We start from the raw sequence: 26,328 nt of genomic DNA on the forward strand, positions 1-26,328 counted from the left end.
GAAAACATACCGACAACCCTGCAACACCTGGGGAATCTTTTGTGACGACAGATCAAATTTGCGGCGATCTAATTTTGTCACATTTTACATTAGGCATCTGTTGGCGGCGGCTCCGTCAAGGCAGTGATTGTGGACTCGGTGTCAGCTGTTATCTCTCCTCTACTGGGAGGCAAACAAAATGAAGGTGATATCTCTCTTCACTGGTCCATCGTAGTCCATCATACCTGAGGCTGTGTTTACACCTGAGTCTGGAAATTCCAAGTGTCTGTCATGAATCCGCAAAATAAACCTCACAACACAGGTTAGAGGCATCGTGTTTTGAGTTAGTTTGAGTCCTTGTGGAAGTTTGAACATCTCAGAGTAAGGATGTTCTGTCTTGTTAAGCCTAAAACCATCACAAGAGTATCAGTTATATATGGATCCAGGTCATTAATCAATGGATCAGATTCACCCATTTCCCTATCAGACTTTGTTCCATTTGGTTAGGTACCACAAAATCCACATTATACTGATGTATTGATCCAAGTTAGCCGATAGCTAGCCAGAAGTAGCCGTCACTTTATGGTATGTACAGGCTTAAAAGTCCTCAGGCAAATGTTTGCTGAGGTAGGAAATCAAGCGTGAAGGAGGGTTGCAGTCGTCATTCAACAACCATTGGAGTCTCCCCCTGCTGGATGTTAGAAAGAATGCAGGTTTGTCTTACTTGGAGGACCAAGGCATCATGATAGTTTGCAGGCCCCTGTTAGAAGTGGTAGGGCTCAATAGGGACTTGTTAATCTAGAGATGTTTTGGCTGACATTCCTGTCCTATCGTGTGAAGACAGCAAAATTCATCTGTCACTGAGTTGACCCTCAAAAAGTAGTCATAGTAGTTATATACACTTATCTATGTGCATATATTTGTATGTTTATATGTATGCATGTATACATGTATTCATATATGTATGTATATGTTCATGTATGTATATATGTAGATATATACATGTATGTAAATAGATACATATGCATATGTACATATGTATGTGTATATATGTTTGTTTATATGTACATATGTATGTATATGTGTGCATTTGTATACATATATAATTATACGCATGTATATGTATGTGTATATATACATACATATAAAGATACATATGCATACATATATATACATGTATGTATATATGTACCTATGTACATATGTTTATATGTATGAATTTAAATGTTTATGTATGTATATGTGTATTTATACATACATACATATACACATATGTACATATATACATGTATGTGTACTTATTTATGTGTACATATGTATTATGTATATATGTATTTGTTATATTATGTACATATGTGTATGCAAATATTTATAGATGTATGTGTGTATGTATGTGTAGAGAAGTATGTTGTGTGTATATGTATATATGTAAATGTGTATTTATATATACATATGTGTATGTGTATGTATACATGTGTACATACTTATGTATATTTATACATACAAATATGTATGTGTGCACGTATGTGTATATATGTATGTATGTATATACGTGTTCATATATGTATGTGTATATATTTGTATACATATATGTCTATTCACATATACACATATGTATGTATATGTGTATATGTATTTGTATTTACATATATTTATGTATATGTTTATATATGTATGTATGTATATGTGTATGTAGGTATATACACACATATTTATACATTCATGTATCCACATTTATATGTAGGTATGTGTACGTATATTTGTATATGTATGTGTACATACATATGTGTACATACATATGTATACGTACATATGTATACATATGTATATATGTATATACATATGTATTTATGTATGTGTATATGTATATATACATGTATATGTATATATACATGTATATGTGTATATGTATACATACATGTATATGTGTATATGTATATATACATGTATATGTGTATATGTATATATACATGTATATGTGTATATGTATATATATACATGTATATGTGTATATGTATATATATACATGTATATGTGTATATGTATATATACACATGTATATGTGTATATGTATATATACACATGTATATGTGTATATGTATATATACACATGTATATGTGTATATGTATATACACATGTATATGTGTATATGTATATACACATGTATATGTGTATATGTATATATACATGTATATGTGTATATGTATATATACATGTATATGTGTATATGTATATATACATGTATATGTGTATATGTATATATACATGTATATGTGTATATGTATATATACATGTATATGTGTATATGTATATGTATACATGTATATGTGTATATGTATATGTATACATGTATATGTGTATATGTATATGTATACATGTATATGTGTATATGTATATGTATACATGTATATGTGTATATGTATACATATATGTATATATATACATATATATATAATATGTGTGTGTGTGTGTGTGTGTGTGTTCGATGATTCATTGTTTGCATTATTTTCCATCTCTTCTAAACTGGGAAACAAAAGTTCAGAATGAGCAGCTTAAGTTGACAACATTCAAATCCTGAGCTCCTGCCTCGTTTGTTTTACCCCAGAACTCAGACGTTGGAACTGGTTGTGATGTCATCACCAAGTTGATTGAGGCATCAGATGTCACGGTTCCTTCCTGCAGCTGGGAAGTTCCCATCCTGACAACAAACCAGTAACATAGCTGCTCTTTTTGGAGTGGAGGAAAGAGGATAACAGCTTTTTGATTGGTGATGTTCATGTCGCTGGAGACACAGCAACCGTTACAGTTGCATTTCATTCGCTGCACGAGGAAGGAAAGTTCTGGTTTGACAGGTGCTCACTGTTCTTTCTCAGCTTGGAGTTCAGAACTTTGTGGCTTCCGAGCTGCTTGTGAACACTGTTTAAAATCAGAGGATCGCTCTTAATAATACACTTTATGTAATATTAAACTTCATCCTGTGGTATGAATGAATATCTGCTCCAACTTTCACGGCCTATCTCCAGGAGGTGTCAATTTTAAGTCTGGACCAAAGAGTAGCTGCCATTATGACTGAACCAGGAGAATATGAAAGAATATCTCATTAATATCTGTCATCTGAGTTATTCCTGCGGAACTGCGAGGAAAGAGCAATTGAAAGACATTGAGATTATTATTCTGTCCATGCACAAACCCCTCAACAACTTCCTTCCCCCCAGGCATGTCCTTGATGATACAAGTGGCAGGAGTCCTCAAGACGATGGCAAAGGACTTCAACGTCGCTGCTTTGGTAAGGATGACATAGTCCTTGATGAGCGTCACTCTGAATGCAGGATGTCCTTAATGTCAGCAAAAACTCTTTAGAGAGGAACTTCACCCTTCCTCAAGTTCTCCGTTTTCTTTTCTTGAGACCTTGAATATTTCCACCTTATTTATGTTTAAGCAAATAAAAATGTAGTCATGTCTGATGGTGGTGGCGGGGTGTGTGTGTGTGTGTGTGTGTGTGTGTGTGTTTTAGTTAAGGACTTCATGATGGGATACACGTCACAATATACTGCAGTACGAGGCAATATTACTCCCTGCACACGTTACAGAATACTTCAAAATCGAGCTGAAAATATTAATATGACCATTCATGTCTATTGATTAATAGATGTGACGTGCAGCACTGCAAGTCAGATAATCAACGATGCATGGCAGCGTCTGTGTAAGAGAAGAAAAATGTCTTAAAAAAAAAGAATTTTAGCATCTCAGAGTGAAACAAAGAAGTTTAGTGCCTCTTAAACACACCAACGTATAATAGACAGCTTGTTGTCATGACAACAGGAGACGTTCATTCATTTTTTTCTGTTTATGTTTCTAATAGTTTAAAAAAAAAATTTATCAACAGTGTATCAATATCACGAAACAATAAAATATTGGGATGTATTTCAATACCGATACACCAGCTTGGAGTATCGATACAGTATTGTGGATAAAAAGTATCTCAATCATTTTTGCAGTATTGATTTAACTCTGCTGTTGTGAAACGTGGCGATGAGTCAAACCAGGAATGCTTAATGGAGTTGTGACAGGAGAACTGATCTGATCAGTGATGCTCCACAGGAAACCTTCCTCAGCTGAAGGGAGATTAACGATAATTATGGTCCCACTTCATTAAAAGAGGCACTGCTTTCAGTTATGACAACCGTGAACGGAGAAACGGCGTGATCTTCCTCCGAGGTGGTTCGGCTGAATACATGTGATGTTTTCTGGGCCGGCAGGTAACAAACCATGTAACGAGAGGTGGTGGCGGCAAGGTGCTGCCGGGCCTCGGCGTGTCGTGGAGTCACGTTCCCAGAACCAGAGTCCTGCTGGAGCGAACAGCTGCCGTCAGCCACCCAAGTTTACGCTCCGCGACGCTGATCAAGTCCTCCAGACAGGTGCGGCCGCCGGCGTTGCCTCACACACAAAGTAACAGGGAGGAACTGGAAAGTCCAGCATACTAGTTTTGTCATTCTAAAGACCACTGGCACAGATTGTAGTCCCACTCATAGCATCACTTAACCAGGCTGGTAAATTACTGGCATAAAATATATTGTATTGATTAAAATTCTTCATTGAAATTTCAGATGTCTTGTCGTTAAATGCTGGAGTTTGAGTTCTCAGTGGCATTGTTAAACTTATTCCACCTCACTTCTTGCTTGAATGAACGAGTGAAGAGACGTAGCGAATACTGAAGCTTCCCCGCGTCATAGATGAGGGTTACAACATCAGCAATAGTCGAAAAACGACAGCTGACATAATTTCAACATTGTTCAAAGTGCTTGTAGGTTTCTGAATGGTTTGCTCTTGTTATTGTGTCAGTAGTTATAGTAGTTTTATTTCCTGAAGCAGGTTTTGCTGCTCTTTTTTCCTCCTCATCTGCAAAAACATTAATTATGCATTAATCCTCATTCAGAATGAAGAGAACCAAAATGAATGTTTTATGTGGGAGTGGAGTGTTTTATTTTTTTAACTCTGTTATTATCTGCTCTACATCTTAGCCGTGTCACATCAGAGAAGAGTTTGACTTGCAGTGGTGGAGTCGCTCCAAAGACGGATCCGCAGGAAAGAGGAAACTGGACCAGATGGATTCCTGATGGCTCAAAGGTCTCAACAAAGGTACATCAGAACCCACCTGTCTTAGTCTGACTCGTCCCACAACGGCCTTATTCAGGTTCTTAGACGATGCTGTTTACATGCCAGTGTCTTATTCAGGCGAAGCCTTTAGCCTAGCCTTTATTGTAGGTTCACCTTTTATACGCATGAAGCATCTTAAGTTACAATTTGGACACCAGCTGATGTAAATATGACAACTTTTAGCCTCCAACCCTTCATCATAGGTCACTGAATGTGCGTAAACATTTGTTTGTATCAGATACAAAAGAAAACACTAGAGGGCCTGGGATTTTAGGCCTCCGCTCAGGCGACGTGCTGTCCCTCTGCTGCAAATTTAATTCACCTGCAACACAGATTGCTGAGATACATGTGGAGGTAAAGTTCCATGACAGACACATATATGTGTGTGTATGTATATATATATGTGTGTGTAAAAAATGCATCCCTAATTTTTAACCTTTCGAGAGGGTTTATTATCTTCAGGAAAGCGGTTTGTCTCCCATCTGTCAGGCCTGCAGGGTTGGGGGGGTGGAGGAGACTAAGTTCATGTGGATTTTGCTTCCTCGATACATTTAAACATTTAATGAATCCACTTTGTAGCCTCAAGTATCTCGGAGATAAAAAGGTAAAGCTGAATTATCCTTGAAAGCTGCAGCAGAAACCTTGCAGCGTCTTGTACAAAGAGTTTTTTTGGAATCAAAGCGAGATGTGTTGAGGAAGCTCCTGCTGAAGTCTCTCCCACCCGTCTACATTGGGTGAGGGTTTAGACATCAGTGATTCTGGAGGGATTCATCTCCATCATCTTTCTATTGCCATCACTATTTCTGCATCTAGTCTGCAGTAAAATTTGTGCCACACTCAAAGTACAATTTGCAGTAAATAAATGGCATTATGGCCAAGTTACAGGGACATTTTTATTATCTTTATCAGCATTTTGCGTGTGCTTAATGGTAGACAAATTTGTTTGTGCTGAACTCATGAGCGGAGGTTAAATACCTCACAGTGTCTCGCTCGGGCAGTAAAAATAATTCATGACGCTGATAAACCTCCACATCTTAACTCGGCTGCATATTCCTTCAAGTCTGGTTGCTTATTTATTGTCCTGGTGTGAAGCTCTGACTTCCCTTTTTGTTTAAACAGAAACTCGACATCGACTGCTGACATCCACTGTTTAGACCTCATTTAATGAAAATGATCATTATTACTAATTACAGGTGACTGTCTCAGCCACCTGTCCGTTTACCACACACACACACCTCACACCCTGGCGGTCTACATGTACATTCTGCTGAAGGGCTTTAAACGATAAAAAATACCTGAGAGAGGTGTGTCATTGAATGCATCATACAGTGATCAGTTTCAAACATTTGTGTCCAAATCATGAAGATCAAGCACCTCCATGAAGGCAGCATTCAGACCAGGAGGTCATGTGGGCGTGTCACCGCGTGGCCTGAAGAGGACGATTCTCTCTTGCTATCGCTGTTTTGACTACAGTCAGACGAAGATCTGTCTGTTGCTCTGGTAACATCTTCAAGTCTGGTCTCTGGCTGCCACACCGCAGCTAAAACACACCATCCCCATTCAAATGAATGAGCCAGTGTTTTTGCCACGGTGCCTGATTTGGTCTGATTGTACCCTTACACTTAAACAAAGAATAATTCCAGTTCTATTCCAACCTCATCTCCATTTCCCAACGACTGATTCTGAATCATCTGAGGACCAAAATTATTAGAATAAGCCCCAAGTATTGAGTGAGAATGCTATGACCAAAACCCACAAACAGCTGCAACAAAATGCAATGATCAGGGATCTGGCATTTTTAACAATACATTTCCATGTTTTTATGTAAATGTTGAATATACATTCTCAAACAAATATTCAGAGCTCTCTGTCAACATTTACCAGTGTATATTTAACTAAACTTGCTGAGCTACATGCTTTGATAGGTTAAACTAAATTCAGAAGAGCTGTCAGTCGATCTGAACCTGTTCTCTAAAATCCAGGTACTGGTGAAGCAAATTTTGGTGACTTGTCCAGGTTTTTCATGACTGTTGGAACTGCAAATCGTCCCTCGGACAGCCTCCAATTGTTATCGTCAGTGCCTGGAGGGTGGCGGGTCTTGAGATTTCACAAATATGTTGAAATTCATTGGCGCAGAACAAGTTACTGTTAACGTATTTCAGAGGTGGTAAGAAGGAGCTGGAGGAGTACTCAGATCATTTCAATGTGCGTGAGGGTTCAATCAGCCAGAGTGAACTGGAGCAGAGTGAAGGAAGAGAAGTGTGTGATTTGGAGAGCTCAGTTACACAGTAGACACTCGTCTGTCTCTGCAGTATCTTTCCATGATGATGTCTCAATAAAAATCTAAACTCGTCAGTGGCAACAATGACGCACTGTCAGCCAAGTAGTTGCCATGTAATAACGATGCAAGCGTTCTCTCAATATTGGCACTGTTTTGAATAATTGTGGTCCATGTCAATCAGTTGAACCCATCACACAGGTAAGCAGGCCCCGGGAATTAAGATGATAGTCGTTAGTTCATGGACGAGTAAATGCAGTGTATAAAATGAGTGTCTTTCACTGTTAACAGGGTGGAACGACACGCCTCTTGCGGATGCACTCCCAGATCCAGCTGGGTGAGACTCTCTGGGCCTGGCTTTCCTCCTCAGGAGCACTCAGGGTGTGTGTGGCCAAGGCAGCGTCATAGTCTGGTACCAGGTCTCCATCGTACGCCACAAAGTATCGCTTCAGTCTGTCAAAGTCCTGTGTGGAGACGGGCAGGAAGAGTTTCACACCACTGAAGATGTCCAACAGCATCTGCAGGGAGACACAAACACAAAGTTGTACCCAGAAGACATTTGGTGCTTTGTGCTCCTTCACCTTGTTAGTGCACTACAGAGTTGCAGAAGGTCTGACTGTGTTCTGTTTTTGGGGGTTTGCTGTTGCGCTCCTGTAGAACTGTGGGGTCAAAAATTTGGCAGTAGAAAACTCCTCCTTAGTTTGTTCTTACTTCCTGGTCTCCGTTCAATTTCACTACATTGTACAGTTCTGTTGTCTAGTGCTCACTTATTAGCATCGATTCCTGGGCGCTCCTGTTAATTGTTGTGCAAAAATGAAAACTCTAGTTTTCCTCTATCAAACCTCATTAACGGCTGCATTCCATTTTTGTCACTTACACCAGAAACTCAGAGATTCTGAGAGCATCTTTTTTTTTTTTGAAATCATAAAGGCTGAATGTGAAAGTCTAACTCTTGAATCAGCTCACTTCTTGTAACATTCTGGACCAACCTTGTCATTCTTGCACTCCAGCAGCTGAGAGGTGCTCTTAGGTTTGCTTTGTCCGTTGCTGTGAACACTTTCACTCTTCTTTGCCTGTGAGGAAGCACAGACGCTCATCACGGTTCTGTGATTATTGTTATTCCACCATTTCAAACTCCTACACTCCCCACAATGGTACCTTCTTTGCGGTGGGGGCGTCAGAGCCGGGAGTGCGAGGTTGAGATTTCACAGCTTTTGCTTTGGCTGGACTGCTGTTGCCTGTAAAGAGGCACATGTGGGTGTGATGTCGATATCACGCAACAGTACTGTCTCTCACACACTCGAGTTCTTCCATATGGCCAACGCCACTTGATTAGAGAGATGTAGTTTGTGTACTCACTGGTCTTCTTGGCTGCAGCACTCCCGTGGGAGGGGGGCGAGGGGGAGTTCTCTCCACTGTCGCCTCCTGACGAGCCCTTGTCATTACTGGACGTCGATGGTCCAGCAGTCACTTTGAAGTCACAGTTTTCCTTGGATATGCGGAACAGTTCCTGAGAGAGAAGAACATGAGCTTCAGACTTCTGTCACTCCTATGAGCTTTAACGCATCACACACACCATCATGTGTAACAAGAATGCCTGCTCATTAAATCTCAGTATACTGATGGCTGAGAATTAAGTATTTTTCCATGGAGCCTATTCATGTAACACTAAAGAGCTCAATCTAAAAAGATGGTTTTCAGGAAGCTCTGTAATGCAGGACAAGTTCTGGCAGGAGTATTTCAATCAACATGGGGGTAGAAGTACTTTAAGCTGGTGCAAGTTGGTGGCACTCCTCCAGTCCTTGTCATCACGGATCCGTGTCATGCGAGGGAAACGGATGGAGATGCCGTCGGCGGTGTGCATTTCTGATTTGGAAAACTCGGCACCTGTAATCTCCCAGACGGGCGCTTGCTGTGGCGTAGAGAACAAGAGAAGCCGGTTGAAACGTAAATGCTGCCAACAACACGCTAGAGGGACAATCACAAAAACGATATTGTTGCTAAATCGTACTTTGTGGACAGAAACAAATGTTTTCGAAGCACTTCCTGTGCTGAATGAAGCTCTGCAATAAAGATGGCCACTACAACAATATGCCTTAAACTCATTTATTTGGAGAAATTCCTGTGAGAGCTGCTCTTAAATGATCACTTCCTGTAACGTGCTACAGATATACAGCTGGCTGTGAGCACAGGGAAGTACTAATGTGCTGAACAGTGAAATCTCACCTCAGGATTGCGAATAATGAAATCTGGGTAATAGTTCTTGATGATTTTCAGCCAGCTGGGGATTTTGCTCGGGTCCTACAGGAAAACACACACACACACACAAATTTGCAATTTTATAACATCAGCTCAATATTCCGGGCAGGCATCTATACTCTGACCTTGCTGATTTTGATCACATCCAGCTCCTTCTGGAGCCGGGCCAACATGGCGTCGTCATAGCCTCCGGAGCACTTGGTGACGGTGCACCACTTCTTGGAGTCTGGGTCGTAACAGCCCATTAGAAAGCTGGACATGATGCCCCCTGGTGGAGAGAGGAATACATGACATTAAGAGGGAAACGCTGCCAAGTGCAGATGTGCAGAGCCCAGAAGGATCATGGAAGGGAAGAAGAAGAAGAATTGTGTACACTAATTAGCTCAGTGGAGCTCCTGATTTATATTTTTCTGAAGAGACAGGCGCTAGCGCACCCTGTCTCCTGCTCCAGGATTCATTAGGCGTTCTCCTTGAAACATCGTGACTTCGGCCAACAGTCCAGTAATCGCAAATTCTCACGTATGTTGAATTCCACCCCTTTGTCTTCCCACAGTGTGTTGTGACAAATGTTCCCATCTCTCGGTTCTGCTCTCTCAGCTCGTTGGAACACTGCATCAGAGCCCTTCATTCGCCGCGCTCTGGAGATTTATACCTTTGTTTTGCATTCGTTATGCTTTCATTGTGTTTTGTGCTCATTACACAGTCGCCTCAATAGCTTCCATATCACTCCTGCTTGTTTTTACAGGAAATCCTTCCATAGGCTGGATTTATTTGGGATTCAAATTGTAATAGAGTTGAATTATTGTTACTCTCTTGTCTGAATACATTAAAGGAAAATCTGCAACACTGAACATCTGCTTTTAGTTGAGCTGACATGTTAAGACACTGATCAGATAAAGGCTTTTATGAGCGCTGACGCTAAATCCAATTTCATATTTCTGCCAATATATGTGATAAAATATGTACGTAGACAGAATGGGAGTTGTGATTGACTATTACATAGTCAAAAAGTTGATAAAGATTGTTTGGAAAAAGACAAACAAAACAAACGCAGACAAGAAGCAATCGCGCAACTCCAGCAGCCTGATTTACCACCCAAACATGTTCAGGTGATCCAAAGACGACGAGAACAAAACTAATACCGCCTGATTTATTCAGTCATGAAAGCAATAAAAAGCTGATCCGCGCCAGTTTTACCTGCAGTGTGAAGGTGCTGAGGCTACGCACAGAAAAGAAGTCAGACAAATGAGTTCAGGCACTAAAACGAAAGTACGGACGTAATGAATTTGTCTTTACAGACCGTTGGAGCCCTTCCCATAGAAGGCCCCCAGCACCACCAGGTCGGCAGTGTCAGCCATGGCACCTTCATTGAGGTAGTCCTTCTTCACCTTTAGCCAGTGGCGCTTCCCGGGCTCATAGCTGCCCTGAGACGCACAAACATGGAGCTCATCAACTGAATGTTCCGGCAACATCTATAAATACAGTGGATTTCATGTGTTCTATTTGCAGCAGCTCACCTTTACGTCTTTCAGCACGAGGCCTTCGAGTCCCTCTCTGATGACACGTGTTATCATGTCAGCCAGATCGCCGGCCCTCTGAAACACACATGTAAAACATGACATCAATCTTGCTGCTGCGCATGAGCACACATAGCAGAACTCCAAATGTTCTTACCGTGACGTGCTTCATCTCAGAGAACAGGATCCTGTTGGGGACCTCCACCATGTTGTCATGCAGGAACTTCCTGCGTTCACTCAAAGGCCTGCAGACAATAACAGTACACAGCAGTGATTTTAACTGTGTTTGCATGTCCATATGGAGAGAGCAGCTTGGTATTGGTATGAATACACGCTTCAGTTGTGTCTGTTCAGTTTCTCTTCCACAGCAGATGGGATGATGTGGCTTTGAGACGGGGACAGGGGGAGAAGACGCGTTACCTCTCCATGAGACTCACGCCGTTGAAGTAGATGCAGTCAAAAACAAAAAGGCACACTTTGGCATCTTGAAAGGCAGCTTTCTGAGGGACAAGAAGGAGAGAGGAACGTGTGCTGTGTGACAATGACGGATCAGAGAGATGTTGTGACTGAAGAAAGTGCAGGCTGGTTGTGATGTTCTCACCTTGTGTACCCCCAAGGTCCCGAAAGGCAGAGGCTTACTGGTCTTTGTGTCGATTAGGAGGACTTCAGCATCCAGGATCATGCTGTGGCCACCAGGAAAAGCCTGAGGGATGAAGTCTTTGAAATGGGCCACCTGAAACATCAGACACACACGGCTCAGTTAAAGTTGGAATAAGAAATATTTGAAACAACACCCTTTCCCTAACCCTTTCAACAGGACCTAAACAAATTACATCACTGTGACTATCAGCCAAACGTGTCTTTTATATTGGCATGCACGTTCTCAAAACTGGTCACAAGGAGAGCAGCAGTTGCCTTGGGAACAATTAACTGGCATGCAAAATGTGCCAAAATTGTCTGTCACAACCTTTACTTTCCACCTTTGTTGATATGCATGTAAAATCTTGTTTTTCTTTCATCCATTAACAACTTTTATGTGAACATGTGCCTGCAGCCAAGCAGAGCTGAATACTAATAATCCCTTCACAGTCCCACACGTTAGCAGTGGTAGAGCAACAATTGCAAAAAATTATTTGTAAATTGTGAATTTTTAAGCCTGTGTGCTGGTTTCCAACTGGATTACAAAACTGAAAATGTTGTACTTATTGTAAATAAAGTCTCATGGTTCACCTGCAGTACCATCACGGCCCACAAGGGGGCCACTTGTCAATGGCCTAAACAAGCAGGCTCATTGTTGATGAAGAAAGTTGGTTGATGAGTGGATCTGCATGCATGCTACCACACACCTCATCTCCTTCATTTGGGAGTGAGGGATCACAAGTGTTTCATGTGATCCATCGGAAAATCTAAACTTGAGGACAAGGACAATAAAGGCCACTGTGAACCCAAATTAAATGGATGATATTGGATGATGATGTATAATTAGCCTTGGAAGTACGTGTGTAGCTGGGTAGGTCACATGAAAGGTTAAAAACGATCAGTACTGAGTGTGTGCGCGCATGCGAGCGAGGACTGACTTTGTGTGGCAACACCGGTTTGAGGCTGCGACTGAAGTAGCTGAAGGTTTCTCCGTTCTTGTGGACTTGAACACGCTCCCCATCATACTTGATCTCTGAATACATGCCGTTTGGGCATTTCTTCATGGCGTACTCGATGGATTTACACGCCTCTGCCTGCAATCAAAGGAAAACACAGTTTTCAGCGATTAATAGTTAATTTGATTAAATGTGTCCGTTTGTTGCCTCAGTGACCACAGCAAGTTTCTCTCAACTTGAGCGTCGGTGTAAAACTACCAAGAACAATAAATCTTATTTCTCCTCATTTGACTCCGTTTTTAACATCTTTCCTTCTGTAAAATGAACATTGTACCAATAAGCAGGTGTGTAATGACACTCAGGACATTCCAGCTGTGTTCACATTTCACTTACAGTTGCTCTTAACTGTTTTAGCCTGACGTAAACCCACAGCACCATCACGTCTTGTCACATATCAACCGTCATGTTCCAAATGTATTCACTTGAATTCAGCATTTTTAGTTGTTTCCTTTTGGTTTAAACTCTTTATCCATAACATTAACCCATCAAATTAAATGGTTAATAAATCAGTTTTTCAACTGCTTAACTTTTCCTTCTATCTGGCAATTCTTCATTATTTTGGGCAAACTTGGGAGTTTCCAGCATAACGATTCTTAGCTAACAATCTCAACTGTAATTCAACTTCAGCAGTACACCCCATTAGTACTCACCAACATGGGCTGAACCGGGGTCATGAGTGAGGCCTCCACAGTCAGAAGCTTCCTGGGTCCGGAACCATTGGACGCCTCCTGCTGGTTCCGCAGCACCCGCTCAATCACGTCACCTAGGTTACGGGATGCCTTGAAGGCATCATAGGCATTTGGATCCACAGCATCCAAACTGCAGAAGAGGAAATTATGAACAATGGGTTGGTATGATAATACTACCTTTCTTTAAAGTCTTCAAAGATTATAGTGAATAGGTTGACATCATGGCAGAGGACACTCACACATGTTTTGCTCCAGCGTTCATCTTCAAGTCGTGTTTGATGAGACGAATGATGCATTTCAGGTCATTACTGGTGCATCTAAGGTGAAGCGATACGTGTTATCTGTTTGTTGTAAGCTTAACAAAAACACCAAAGTCCCACTGTCAATGAGGAAGATCTGTGTGTGTGTGTGTGTGTGTGTGTGTGTGTGTGTGTGTGTGCATATGATCCATCAGAGATATTATTACAATGAATTGATGCACTAAACAAAAACAGCAAAATTCAGTGATTCGCTTCCTCAAAGAGACGTTTCTTTGTTGTGACTGATTCAATCAGGCAAATACCACTCAGGCTAAACAGATACAGTAAGAAAAGCTTCTACTCCACTGTGTTGGTTACCAGCGAGACAAGTTGGGACCCAAAGATGAGTGTGAAATTGGGGAAATCCCACAATTACAAACAAATTATGAATAACTGTCTTACTTCTTAGCGATATCCTCCAGCTCACTCTGCTGCTCGTCCTCCTTGGTCAGCTGGGCCAGGCGGGTCAATGATGCGTCCACTTCCTGGATGGTTAGGAGGCTCTTGGCAGATGGCGGGAAGGACTTGCTTTCCTCGAAGAACATCCTCACCGTCTCAGACACATCTCCCTAAAAAAAATCGTTTTGGTGTCATTTGACAATTCGCTCCTCTGTTATAATTTTGAAGACACAATGCCAAGGGAATGTAATCCCCTGAGAAATGCATATTCTCTCAAAAGATATCAGTACAACTGAGTTCAAGTCACTTCAGTGTCTGGCGAGAGAGAGAGTTTGGTTGTACAACAAACTTTTGCATGTTAATGAGAGGTGATGTGAACATGGATCACGGACCTGTTCCAAGTCGCGCACCATGTCATCCTGGTTGCACTTGAATATGCGGCTGAAAAGCTTCACGATCTGCTTGTCATTTAGGTTGTAGACACTTTTTACAACCCCGGGCAGGAGCAGCTTCACTGTCAGGTACAGTTCTCCACGAAACTTATCTGAAATGTTAGAAAGTACATGTTAGATTTCAGTACAACAATCCTGGCCTTGAAATGAACCTGTTTTGGACTCACTCACTCACCTCCGCCTGTACCCTTCTTGAGGAACTTCTCAATCGTCTGTGTTTTGACGTTGTAGCTGTTGTTTTCGGCCACCAAGGCGCAGAGCTTCCGGAACTCTCTGAAGAGGCAGTCCTTGTGCTGCGGGTCACAGAGCTGGGTGGCGAGGGCGCTGCCCTGGCTAGGCTTGGCGGAGGAGGGGGATGGTGCTGGGCTGCTTGAACTACCGGCCTTAGCAGCTGACAGGACAGTGAAGAGGAAAAGCTTGACCAAGAATACAAGGCTGCACGGTTTGACGGTGAAACCAAAGTCAGGATTAAGTTATCATGATTATCCGTTAGGTTTAGTATGTCTAAACTGATACGTAGTCTTAACAAAACTCGATCAGCTCTGACCCTAAGATGCCACGTCTCACCAGTGAAGCCTGAGAACTTGCGTGGAGCATTGACAGATGGGTCAGGCGGAGGAGACTTCAGCTGACCGCTAGTGTTTAATTTGGCCTGCACCTTCTTCTTTGGACTTGCGTTAACTTTGGCCATCAGGTCTATGGAGTGAAACATCACAAAATCTTAGTACTTTTCAATACACATGCAAAACAGTGTATGGCTGTCCACACACACAAAGGACGTCAAGGGAGTTGTGAGTGTGTGTGTTGTACCTGAAACGTGTTTGTTGATGAGCTCCTTGTCCTCATCCTGCAGCTCCTCCCAGCCTTCCAGGTCAGTGATATCTTCAATCTTCTTTGTGGTGGCCCGAGCTCTTTCCAGCTTCTCAAATATACACTTCACATGATACCACTCTTTCATCTCTCCTGCAGACTCACTGAAAGGGTTTGGCACAATTTTTCCTATCCTCACAATGCCCTTCGCTATTTTGTCCTTGCATTTCTTACATCCTGCAGTACCACGCTTGGCATATTCCACGAGGAACCTCTGTTCTGCCATATCTGGCTGGTCGGAGAAACACTGATGCAGGAAAAGCTGGTTAGGATTGTTCGGAAGGAGACGGGGATTACGGGGTACCAAGGAGAGATGGCGTGATTCCCAAGAAAAAAGAAAAAAGTGAACAGATGGTTTGAAGCATGAAGTGATGGAAGAGTCTCTACACGCTTTCCAGAGTTGCTGACAGCCGTTTAGTGATCTTAGATGTTGGAGGCCTTTGCACACAGTCCTTTGAGCTAATAAGATGAGTGGTTTCTGCATCCAGTTAGAAAGTGGTAAGGAGAAAAACAACCTAAAAAAAAAGTCAGACCGGTAATTAATGCTTTGGTCTTGTGAAACGTAAAATGAGAATAACATAAAATAAAATAAAATAAAAAGGCTCAAAAATCTGTAACTTTCAGCTTGACTTAATTATATGCAGAACCATAAAGTGGCCAGAGGGAACACGTGGTGTCTGAAGGCCACAAAATAAAACAAAACATCAAGTGGCCTCTGAAAAATAAAACTGAAGTAATTAAACCTTGTAGCCACAAAATAACTAAACTGAGGGAATCAGATATATCAGTTTGCTACATATATAATTAAACTGAGGTAACATTTTCTATTTTGTGGCCTCAAAACATATTTTTCTCCCTGTGCCAACAATTTTATTCCATTCCATGGCTTCATAGTTATGTTCGCATTTTTTTTTCATTAATAATGTTTTAAATTTCTATCAATTCACTGCAGAATTTAATGGAACTTTCCTTGCTGGTTCTCTCTGAGTCCAATCATGCACACTCCTCAATTCCTTTTTTTTTAATTAAAAAATTCAGAATTACCTAATATTTTTGATAAGTTTACACTCCAGTAACATTTATTTAATCATAAGCAAGATTCAGTATTGAATACAACAGAAAATAGGACTGATTCATCGCTAGAGTACAAAGATGCTATATTCAATTTAAAAAAAAAAAAAAAAGCAAAAGTGCTACACACCACTGAATTATGATGCACGTATATGCTTAACAGGTCAAAAACCCAATTGTGCTCAGGACCCGCCGTAACATCTCTCAAAGGAGGCGGTGTTCTGTTTGCTAGCATTTAAATCCCAGCACCGTCTGACTTCGCGAGCTACCAAACAATACGGCGTTGATGCTAGCAAAGTCACATTTGCGTGTCAAAAATTAAAAAATAAAAAAGTAATAAATAAGAAAAACTAGGCTTTACCAATCTAATGTTACTGGGAGGTTTGGTCGTGAAAGACAGCGTCTCCTTTATCGGTTAATTTTATGTAGAATGCCGCACTGGACAGCAAGATACGTGGAAGTTTTAATGACACGAGTGCGATTGTTAGCTAGCTACTAGCTTTCACCATAGTTAGCTTGTGCTGTGCGCATGCACCCACACACACATTTAGACTTTTTATCGTTGTTAACAAATAAAATGTACAGCAAATAACATAAAACACTAACGTGTCGCGAAGTGCTCTGAACACACTCGGCTACTGTACCTTGTGGACGCTTCGTAGGCTACCGCAGCACAGTTAAATTCAACTGCTCCTCATTGTTGTTATCCAACGGCTCAAACGTCAAGTTGCACCCGATTAGACCACAACGCTTTGACATTTCCGTTTCATTCTACAAAATAAAACTTACGTTTCCTGAGGAACTGTAGCTTATGCGTGTAATATCACATGAACAACAAATGTCATAAGACAATATAAAGACTCTATCAAAACATGCAAAACACAGCACGTACTTACCTAAATGATACCGAAGGATATTTTTATTTTGAAAAATACGTGCCTAATTCCGGTAGATTATTGTTTTACTTTGATTACTTTGTCAAACGTAGAGCGGTGTTGTTTTTGGCAGGCATTTTAGATTTAGTTTTAGTCTTAGTCTTTTGGACTAAATGCTTCTTAGTTTTAGTCACATTTTAGTCATTGCTATCCTTGATAGTTTTAGTCGACGACAACTCAAAAGGTTTTAGTCAAATATCAAAGATACCTACAAATAAAAGATATGCGTATGTACTTATTAGGCCAATAAGGTATTAGAACGAAGCACACTGAAACTGATCTAACTTTCAAAGGTGAGTTTTTCCCCTCTCTTTCTTTCTCTATCTTTCACTTTTATTATTTTGTTACAGATGCAGACAACCCGCTGACACACAATATGACTATTGTATCACAATAAAATAGGATTAAACAAAAATAAAAGCACACTTGACCTCCATATGAATGACCATATGTCCTACATATTGGCTTAAGCTGCTATTATTGGTTAAACTGCATCCACGTGTGTTGCTTAGATAGCGAACAACAACAGGTCTGAAGACGACCGTGTTTCCCAGTCCCACAAACAAGGGTCAAAGCATTTCACTTGCCACCCATCCCCAAATGGACAGGGATTTTATTCATAACACGCTAAATTAATAGAAGGGCTGGTTTAAACGAGCCATCATGAGCAGGGCTCCTGGCAGCCCCATTCATTCTAGCTTTAGCATGTAGCACTAGGAAGCGCTCTCTGCACCACAGGGAGGTGGAACCACCACCACCACCAAACTTTAGGCTTAATACAAACAAAGAAAATGCGTCACAGGGCTGGCCTAACATGGACTAAAGCTATGCTTTAATCATCCCTCTTTTCACGACCACCCGACACCTCTGCTGCTGCCGTGGTGTGTGTCTCGTGGGCAGCAGACTTGTCTCTGTGTGTGCATGTGTGTGTGCTAGGCTTTTAGTGCGTGTGTACTGATGATGGGGGCGTGGCCACTAGGACCACCAGGTACAGTTGGCTCCAGTCTGATGTTTGAGCTCTTGATTGACATTGCACGCATGTTATACTTGGCGGGGGAAAAAAAACGCTTGTTTTGAAACTTTGATCCTCTTTGATCTCAGACTTTCATCTGTTTGGTAGAGACTGAACAGGTTAAAGTCTGAGATCAAAGAGGATTCACGGAGACATCAGATTCCCTCATGTCAGTCGTCTCAGTCATTCATGACTGACTGTCATGACTCAGATCAGTTCTTTGTGATCATTCAGACAAAAAACATGTATCAGGACCTGCAGAACATTTTGTAAGTAGTGTGGCAGACAACTGGAAGAAGACAACTGTCTCCAGGCTATCAATCAACACATACCAGATCATCAAGCTTGAGTTGAGATACCTAATAGAAAATTACCAAGCAAGACATAATGGATCGCCCTAACAGTTCGTGCCCCCCAGGGGTGTCCCCAACCCAGCACAGGTCCTATTTGCCTGCTGAGGTGTCCCCCCTGCTAAGGCGACCACAAATTATGCCCCTGCGTCTAAGGACCCAGTCCCCAACAGAGGTGTCACCCAAAAGCAGGTCCTTTTTGCCTCCTTTGGTGTCCCCTCTGCTCCAGAAGCCGAGACATGTGTCTGTCCAGTGTGGGTCCCGTTCACCATCACAGGTGTCCCGCCTAAGTTTGCCCCAGTTGCCACGACAACGGACACCCCCTGAGAGATGCCATTTGGCATTCGACGCCTCAGCGCATCACAAGCTGTATGCGCCACCTGAGGTGTCCCCTGTACGCAAGCACCCAAGACATACGCCTCTTCGTCTTGGGTCCCATCCGCCAGCTGAGGTGTCCCCCCTAACTTTGCCCCAGTTGCCAGGACATCTGACTCCACGAGATCGTGGTCAGTTGGCAGCTGAGGTGCCCCCCCTACGAAGGCGCCCAAGGCATATGCCTCTTCGGCTTGGGTCCCATCCGCCAGCTGAGGTGTCCCCCCTAACTTTGCCCCAGTTGCCAGGACATCTGACTCCACGAGACAGTTGTCAGTTGGCAGCTGAGGTGCCCCCCCTACGAAGGCGCCCAAGACATATGCCTCTTCGTCTTGGGTCCCATCCGCCAGCTGAGGTGTCCCCCCTAACTTTGCCCCAGTTGCCAGGACATCTGACTCCACGAGACAGTTGTCAGTTGGCAGCTGAGGTGCCCCCCCTACTAAGGCGCCCAAGGCATATGCCTCTTCGTCTTGGATGCCAGATGCCAGCAAGTGGGTCGGCCAATAACAGGTCCTGCTCACCTGTTGAGGTGTCCCCTCCACTCCAGGAGCCAAGACCTCTACTGCTCCATCTCAGGTCCCAGTCACCAGCAGAGGTGCCCCCCTGCTGCCTAGACCAGCAGCTGACACAGCTGCCTGTGGATGCTGAGACCCTTTCTTCAGCTGAGGTGGCTCAACAAGTTGTGCCCCAGCTGGATACAAGCATCAGGAGCCAATCACCAAGGGAGGCTTCCCGATATACCAGCTCCCAGGCTGTCCCTCATGTGGAGTCCAAGCCGGCTCCAGCTGAGGAGGATCAACAAGTCGGGTCCCAGCTGGAGAGCGAAGTTTCTTTAGCTGAAGTGGATCTAGAAGTCGGGTCCAAGCCAGACAGCGAGATTGCTCCATGTTTTGGGGTGTCCCTGCATGCCAGCTCTGGGTCACCATCTGAGGTGTCCCCCTTCGCAGAGTCCCAGTCGCCAGCAGAGGCTGGGGTAAAGAACTCTAAAACACATACCACCTCTGAGAATGTGCAAGAGGAGCGAGCCAGGCTACTGCTAACTTCTCTGATGGCACGGCTGTTTGAGCGCCTCCCTGCCAAAAGTAGAAACTCCCTGCAGATGGGGGACATGATTCATACTGTTAACCATCTGTCCAGCAAGGTGCCGGAGGAGGTCAGCAACTCCTTTAAGGCCTTAAAAAACATTGAAAACATGGAAAAGACCCTCAAGGCAGTTGCCAAGGACCTCCTGAAAGACTTTAAAACACCAGAGAAGTTATTCGAAGCTGCCAAAGCTTCTGATGATCCATCATTTGCTGACACGTTGTTTCGACACTTGAAGAAACACATCAGCAAAGCTCAATCAAGGAGCAACATGATGCATGATTTGCTGTGTAAGGCCTGGGCTCTTACCCTTATTATTTGGCTGTGACAAGGACCATCTTGAAAGGGACAGAAAGACTGGTTTAAAAAGAGCCATACCAGCAAATGGCATGCCAGCTTCCAGCAACATCAGCAATGTTCACAGTGGACTTTACACTTCGGTCGACTAGATTGCAGTGGGCCCTGAGGATGAGCTGGTAACTGAGTCAAGGATTAATTTAGGAGGTCCAGCTGAAACCTGTCCCAGCCAGAGACCACCGGAATGATGACGATATAACACGATGATGTCATCAGGAGAGCTCACGACATTTTCATGGACAGGATCCAACATGGCCTCTTCACTCAGTTGCCATCAGGCAGACTTACAGAGAGCTTCCACCCACAGACCGCCAGCTGAATACGAGCTTACTGATGCTGCAGTTATTCATACAGTTTTCTTGAGGGCAGGGAGAAAGGCCAGCAGGAATTTCATTGTACTGATTTTACTGTACACATGACAATAAACTTCTTGAATCCTGAATAATGATGATGATGATTGAAATGTTCTTTCTGGTTTACAGAGCATCTGACATGACAGTTTGCTCCCTAAAGTGATTTTTTTTTTTTTTTCTGTTTTGGAAGATCAAGAACACCAGAATATGATGATGGAAAATGCAAGATCTCATTGTGCATTTATATAAAATTGTAATGAACAGCCCTGGATTCCTTGTTGTGATTCATATTTGTCAGAAAGTCTTCCTCAGTTCTAAATGTTGCTGTTAAAATCAGCAATCCTTGGTTCGGTGGTTCGATCCCGGCTGGAGGGAGAGGTTATAATAAGTTCCAAATTTATTTGATTTGTTCAATCAAGGATTAACTGAAAATTTTATTTTTTTTTGGTAATATTTGAGGTTTTGCTGGAATCTGAAGTCAGAAATCCTATCACACAGCCGTATGGCGGAATAATTCTCCACAGATATCTGCCTGTGATACCTCAGTAGGCAGAGCAGAGGTCTATAATTGAATTAATAAAATTGTCATTTATTCAAAAGCAAATAAATACAATAAAATGGTGGCTATAAAAACAGAAATGAATAGATGCCCTTTTAGAAGAAAAAAAAATCACATTTATTACAGTGACGCAATTATCTCAAACACACCACTGAAGTTTTGCATTATTTTCATGGCACGAGAGAAGCTGTTGAAACATACAGAAGTCCAGTCCAGGTGTTGATGGTGAAACAGCAGAGAGGCCGGGTTCGGCCGAGTGTTCGTGGCCGGGTCGTCCAGAGGGCCACGCCCTGCGGCCCTTAAGCGACCTTCTCTCAACGCTGACGTGACTTCCAGGCTCAGACTCGGCACAGCTTCAGAGGGAAGTTCTCTGTGATCAGGTGATCATCGTGGAGCACGATAACGATGTTGACTTCAAACTCTGATGGGACAGAAGGAAAACTACTGTCATGGGAGCCGTAGAGTGTCTGTCTGAGGGTGTGAAGTCACTGAGGGATGATGGACGTGGGCAGACGTGCATTATATATTCAATATGATTGTTTTTAGAGGTTCTGCTTTGCTCTCAGATAATTAAATGCTCGCTTGAGGACAGCAGCCTTGGCGGCTTGCACTTTTTACTTGTGTTATGATGCTATAATGTTCAATAAAGTAAAAAAATAATTTCAAAACACTTTGATGCAAAGTATAAACAGGTCTATTTTACCACGATTCTTATTGTTATACATTCAAACTGCAAAGCAAAGCTAAATGACGAAGTTATGAGCGTCAATTTCATCATCAGCTGACAGATGAGGAAGTCGAAAGGATGTTGAAACCTGTAAATATACTGTTGTTTAGGGCTTTTATTGACAATCTTTCAAGGACCAGCACACGTCAACACGAACCATTTGTGACAAGCAACAGGCTGAAATCAATGTATCAGTTATTAAAGCTCTGGGAAAAAAAAAATACAGTGTGAAAATGTGACCGTGTTGAGAAAATGCAGCACCGATCCCACGGGTCAGGGTTAAGCTCGGTGCATTTGCTTGCTGATGGAGGCTAAAAGAATCAAAACTTTTAGCTACAGACGCGCAAGTAGCAGCCTTTCTTTTGGACAGTTAAGAAACCCATTTGCCAATGTTGCTAGCGAGCTATAGAGGCTATACTTGTGGTAATGTATTGTCAGTGTCGGTTGTGAGCTCGAACAAAATGCTATGTAACGGTCGCTGATCTATTTAGTGACATAGTTTGCCGGGGAGGGCGAGTGGGAGCGAGGAAGGAGGGCTCATGATCAGAGTATGATTCACAAAACAGTTTAGACAGATTTATGCCATGTTGTTTGTGTATCGTGTTTCTTTTGTAAAATTAAATACCTAAAAAAAATAGAAAAGAAAATCAGGCGACCCCTACCCCTCCTTTAAAAGACGCTCGAGGGCTTTACTGACCGACTTTGAAGTTGGTGGTCTCCAGGGTGGGACAGGTGAAGAGCCTGGGGAAGACCATGTAGACGGGGATAGGCAGGCCGCGGCACACGTCGCCCTCAGCTATCTGGATGTTCTGGATCTCGGTGGCATCTCTGGCGTAACCCTCGGCACAACCTGAAGTCAGGACACATTTAGAAACACCGGCAGGTTCCCAACTACAAAAGACCGTTGAGGCTCTAAATCTAAACCTACCGCAGGTCTCCACTCGCACAAGCTGCAGCTCAATGCTCTTGATGGGAACGTCTGAGTTCTCCACCACCACCTCTCCAGTCAGCGGGTGGCTGATCACACAGTTGGTGGCGTCTAAATTGCCTCGGATTAGGAACTTGGGCAGTACAGTCCGCTGAGGACGGGAAGCATATTGGTCCTCTCAGTACAAATATCATAAAATTAATTAAAAATACTGGGTCAAGCTTTCTTCCCACCTCGCGGGTGCTCTGCAGGGTGTCGGGAGTGATGGTGAAGTTGACTGGTGTGGGTACAACTTTAGCTTTCTGTGGCTGAAAGATCAACCACAGCATCAGATTCCACAGCGTGAGATACAGCGGACATTCCTGTGTTTAAACTTCCCCCAAACATCAGACTGAAACCTTCAAAATGTCAAAGCTGCACGGGACATGAAAAGGTGCTACATTACTGAAATTATGAAAAAATATTAATTATTACAAGATTATTACACCAAGACTACAATTACAAAACAACTGAGACACTACACACACACACACATATATATAAATATAAATGATCAATGACGCTTATTTCCATTCCACTGTTTTAAGCACATTTTCATTTCATGTTAGAGAAAACCAAAACACACAAAGACAAAAACAGCAAACCCAGTAAATCCTTAGTGAATGATTCATGACCTGCAGTACGCCCACCTAGTAGTACAGACAAACTTTCGGCTTTCTTATTTAGGGCGTATTTATACTCTGTGTGTTTCCTTACCTGGCAGTGCACGATGAACTCGCAGTTCCTGCTCAGGTCTTTGGCCAGCAGCGAGCGCTTCATGTCACAGCGGAGGGTGTACTGAGGAGGAGACGCAAAGACAAACACTGACATCCAACTGTTTTGTATTATGTACACATCCAGATATTTCAATGTGGGGTCTACTTTAACAACTAGTGAGTACTTTAGTACTCTCAGACATTTAGTAGTACAGAACAGATTTGAGCACTGAGGCCTGCACTCACCTGGATGTTGACAAAGACACCGTGGTAGGTCTCATACAGCACTTTGTTGCCTTTCGTCTGCAGAGGGAACTCAAAGGGGATTTCAGTCTTGCCTCCTGGGATCTTCCCTGCTTTTGCCACCTCAATGGTGCAGCTGATCAACTGGATGGGCTGCAACATGTGACCACAGGTTAAGTGAATGTCCAGCCTGAATGACAGGAGCTACTGTATATCTGGTGTCAAGTGTCTGTTGGTCAAGGATTTGAGATATGAGAGTGTGTCAGCACAAGTAAGAATGCTCATTATGACGCCTCGCTGTATTCACATGGTTTTGCTTCTAATCCGAAAGCCAGATGGGTGACATCTTTATACAAACATGACTCAGTGCTCAAAGAGGAACTGAGCGGAAGTGTTTACCTTGACAGAGTTGTAGAAAGCCTCGAAGACACCAACGCTCTTGGAGCTCAGCTGCAGGTTGACCAGTCCCTCCATGCTCAGAGAGATGCCATGATGCTGCACCGCCTCCTTACACCCCAGCACAATGACACCAGCCACGACTTCCTGTACACACAGTAATACTGCTGAGGGTCTCTCCACTACTGGATCTGCTCTCAACACTACCATAGCTGATGCTTGAGCTGTGGGATGAGCTTGTCGGACCATAGATAAACACCTATCACTCCATATTACACTATTTTATTCATGTTGCATGACATATTTATCCATTTGTTACTGAAATATTTTTCAGAATTCATTTATCACAGAGTAATAGACAGTCAGCAGACATTCGCTCTTGAGAATTCACCTGTTAAAAGGTTTGTCCAACAGAGACCAGTGGTGCTCCACTCAGCGCAAACAGTGGTCCCAACTTGCGAAACCGGTGTTTAATGTGAGTGATCATGCAATTAATCAGCATTTGATTAGTTTTAATCCCTACAGGATGCCAGCGGCACTGGGGCAATGTGAAAATCATCAGCACTATTCAGAAGACTTGGGAAAAGAAACAGCAACACTTGCGCTGCTTTTTTTGTTGTTGTTGTCTTTATTAGCAAAAGAGGTTATGAACGGCGGCAGTAACGTCAGCAACAGTGCAAGATGCATACAAAAAAAGAAAGAAGCAATGCTGACGTCATTAAACGTCTATAACTTGATATATTAACAAAGAGGTTCCACGATATTTGTGCAGTGTCAAATGTTTCTCCAAATGGTTGAACCATAGGTGGTTTTACGGGACACCAGTCACTCCAAGCTAATCAGCTGCTCGTCGTGTGACAGGACGACGCCTCTTAGCTAAAGCTACGCTACAACGAAACGCTTTCTTAAATACCGCGACAGAAAGGTTCGCTAGCTAAATATTGCAGAAGCAACTTGTTAGCTGGCTATGGTTAATCGTACTTACCCCCTCATGGTAAACTTTGTTTGCTCTCTTCAGTCGTATGTCTAAGGTGACGCTCATCTCTGACCGTCACACATCAGCCACAAAGTCCAGAAAAATAGTCTCAGACTCCTTCTTCTTCAAAAAACACACAAATAAACTGATTTTAAGCTCAAACTGGTTGGGTTTGTACTCACTGACAGCAACAACAATACAAGTTCCGGGTCAAACTCCTTCAAAATAAAACATCGTATTTTACTTCAGAAGACTTCCGGCTTGATTATGTCAAAGTAAAAGCGTATTTTCCAATTATTTTACACGTCTGAAGGTTTCATTTTGAACAGCTGACGATCGTCAGGCATCTGTAATGGAAGTGAAAGACATGCAAAAAGGGAAAGTTTGGAAGGATCCCCTTGATTTGTCTCACTTCCAGCCTTGCTTTTGAATATATTTTGACATGAACAGAGGTCAGTGGATTCTGTCGTCCGTCTCTCACATTGAAAGCACATTATGGAAGGATTTTTTAAAAAAACAATTTATACAAACAGGAGACAAGTCTCAGTATTTTAGTGAAGTCATAAAGTTTTTTCAGCAATATTCACGCAACTAATGCTGAAAAAATTTAGGCTGACGTAAAAAAAAATTGTTGTATTTGGAGTTCATCTTTTCAC

General features: G+C 42.5%; 3 protein-coding genes across 4 annotated transcripts in view; 1 reads left to right on the forward strand and 2 right to left on the reverse strand.

Annotated features, from left to right (window-relative positions):
* rad51d (RAD51 paralog D) overlaps window positions 1-13,231 on the forward strand; it is a 28,335-nt gene extending 15,104 nt beyond the window's left edge. For both annotated transcript variants that reach the window (XM_086226004.1, XM_086226003.1), the window contains 5 exons: window positions 94-184; window positions 3,196-3,266; window positions 4,240-4,398; window positions 5,002-5,119; window positions 7,707-13,231. In XM_086226004.1, coding sequence (XP_086082130.1) covers window positions 94-184; window positions 3,196-3,266; window positions 4,240-4,398; window positions 5,002-5,097 — 417 coding nt within the window. In that variant the 3' untranslated portion in view covers window positions 5,098-5,119; window positions 7,707-13,231. The remainder of the gene's footprint in view (window positions 1-93; window positions 185-3,195; window positions 3,267-4,239; window positions 4,399-5,001; window positions 5,120-7,706) is intronic.
* lig3 (ligase III, DNA, ATP-dependent) lies at window positions 5,558-17,389 on the reverse strand. Its single transcript, XM_086226002.1, has 21 exons — window positions 17,271-17,389; window positions 15,496-16,070; window positions 15,253-15,381; window positions 14,861-15,076; window positions 14,626-14,777; window positions 14,237-14,403; window positions 13,775-13,852; window positions 13,497-13,665; window positions 12,769-12,924; window positions 11,793-11,924; window positions 11,612-11,691; window positions 11,349-11,436; window positions 11,192-11,269; window positions 10,975-11,098; window positions 9,800-9,942; window positions 9,642-9,716; window positions 9,181-9,327; window positions 8,775-8,925; window positions 8,574-8,653; window positions 8,405-8,488; window positions 5,558-7,933 (listed from the first exon to the last, which is right to left on the reverse strand). The coding sequence occupies exons 2-21, from the start codon at window positions 16,037-16,039 to the stop codon at window positions 7,700-7,702; spliced, it is 3,027 nt and encodes a 1,008-aa protein (XP_086082128.1). The 5' UTR covers window positions 16,040-16,070; window positions 17,271-17,389; the 3' UTR covers window positions 5,558-7,699.
* A 4,190-nt stretch (window positions 17,390-21,579) lies between these two features.
* Window positions 21,580-25,876, reverse strand: vps26c (VPS26 endosomal protein sorting factor C). The gene is made up of 8 exons (XM_086225888.1): window positions 25,682-25,876; window positions 24,700-24,843; window positions 24,304-24,453; window positions 24,059-24,139; window positions 23,536-23,610; window positions 23,303-23,453; window positions 23,072-23,224; window positions 21,580-22,068 (listed from the first exon to the last, which is right to left on the reverse strand). The coding sequence occupies exons 1-8, from the start codon at window positions 25,736-25,738 to the stop codon at window positions 21,986-21,988; spliced, it is 894 nt and encodes a 297-aa protein (XP_086082014.1). The 5' UTR covers window positions 25,739-25,876; the 3' UTR covers window positions 21,580-21,985.
* Window positions 25,877-26,328: the final 452 nt, after the last annotated feature.

The sequence above is a fragment of the Aulostomus chinensis genome, chromosome 15 (assembly GCF_037954235.1).
Source record: "Aulostomus chinensis isolate RoL2024-O1b breed Wild chromosome 15, RoL_Achi_v1.0, whole genome shotgun sequence".
In the NCBI taxonomy this organism is placed as follows: Eukaryota; Metazoa; Chordata; class Actinopteri; order Syngnathiformes; family Aulostomidae; genus Aulostomus; species Aulostomus chinensis.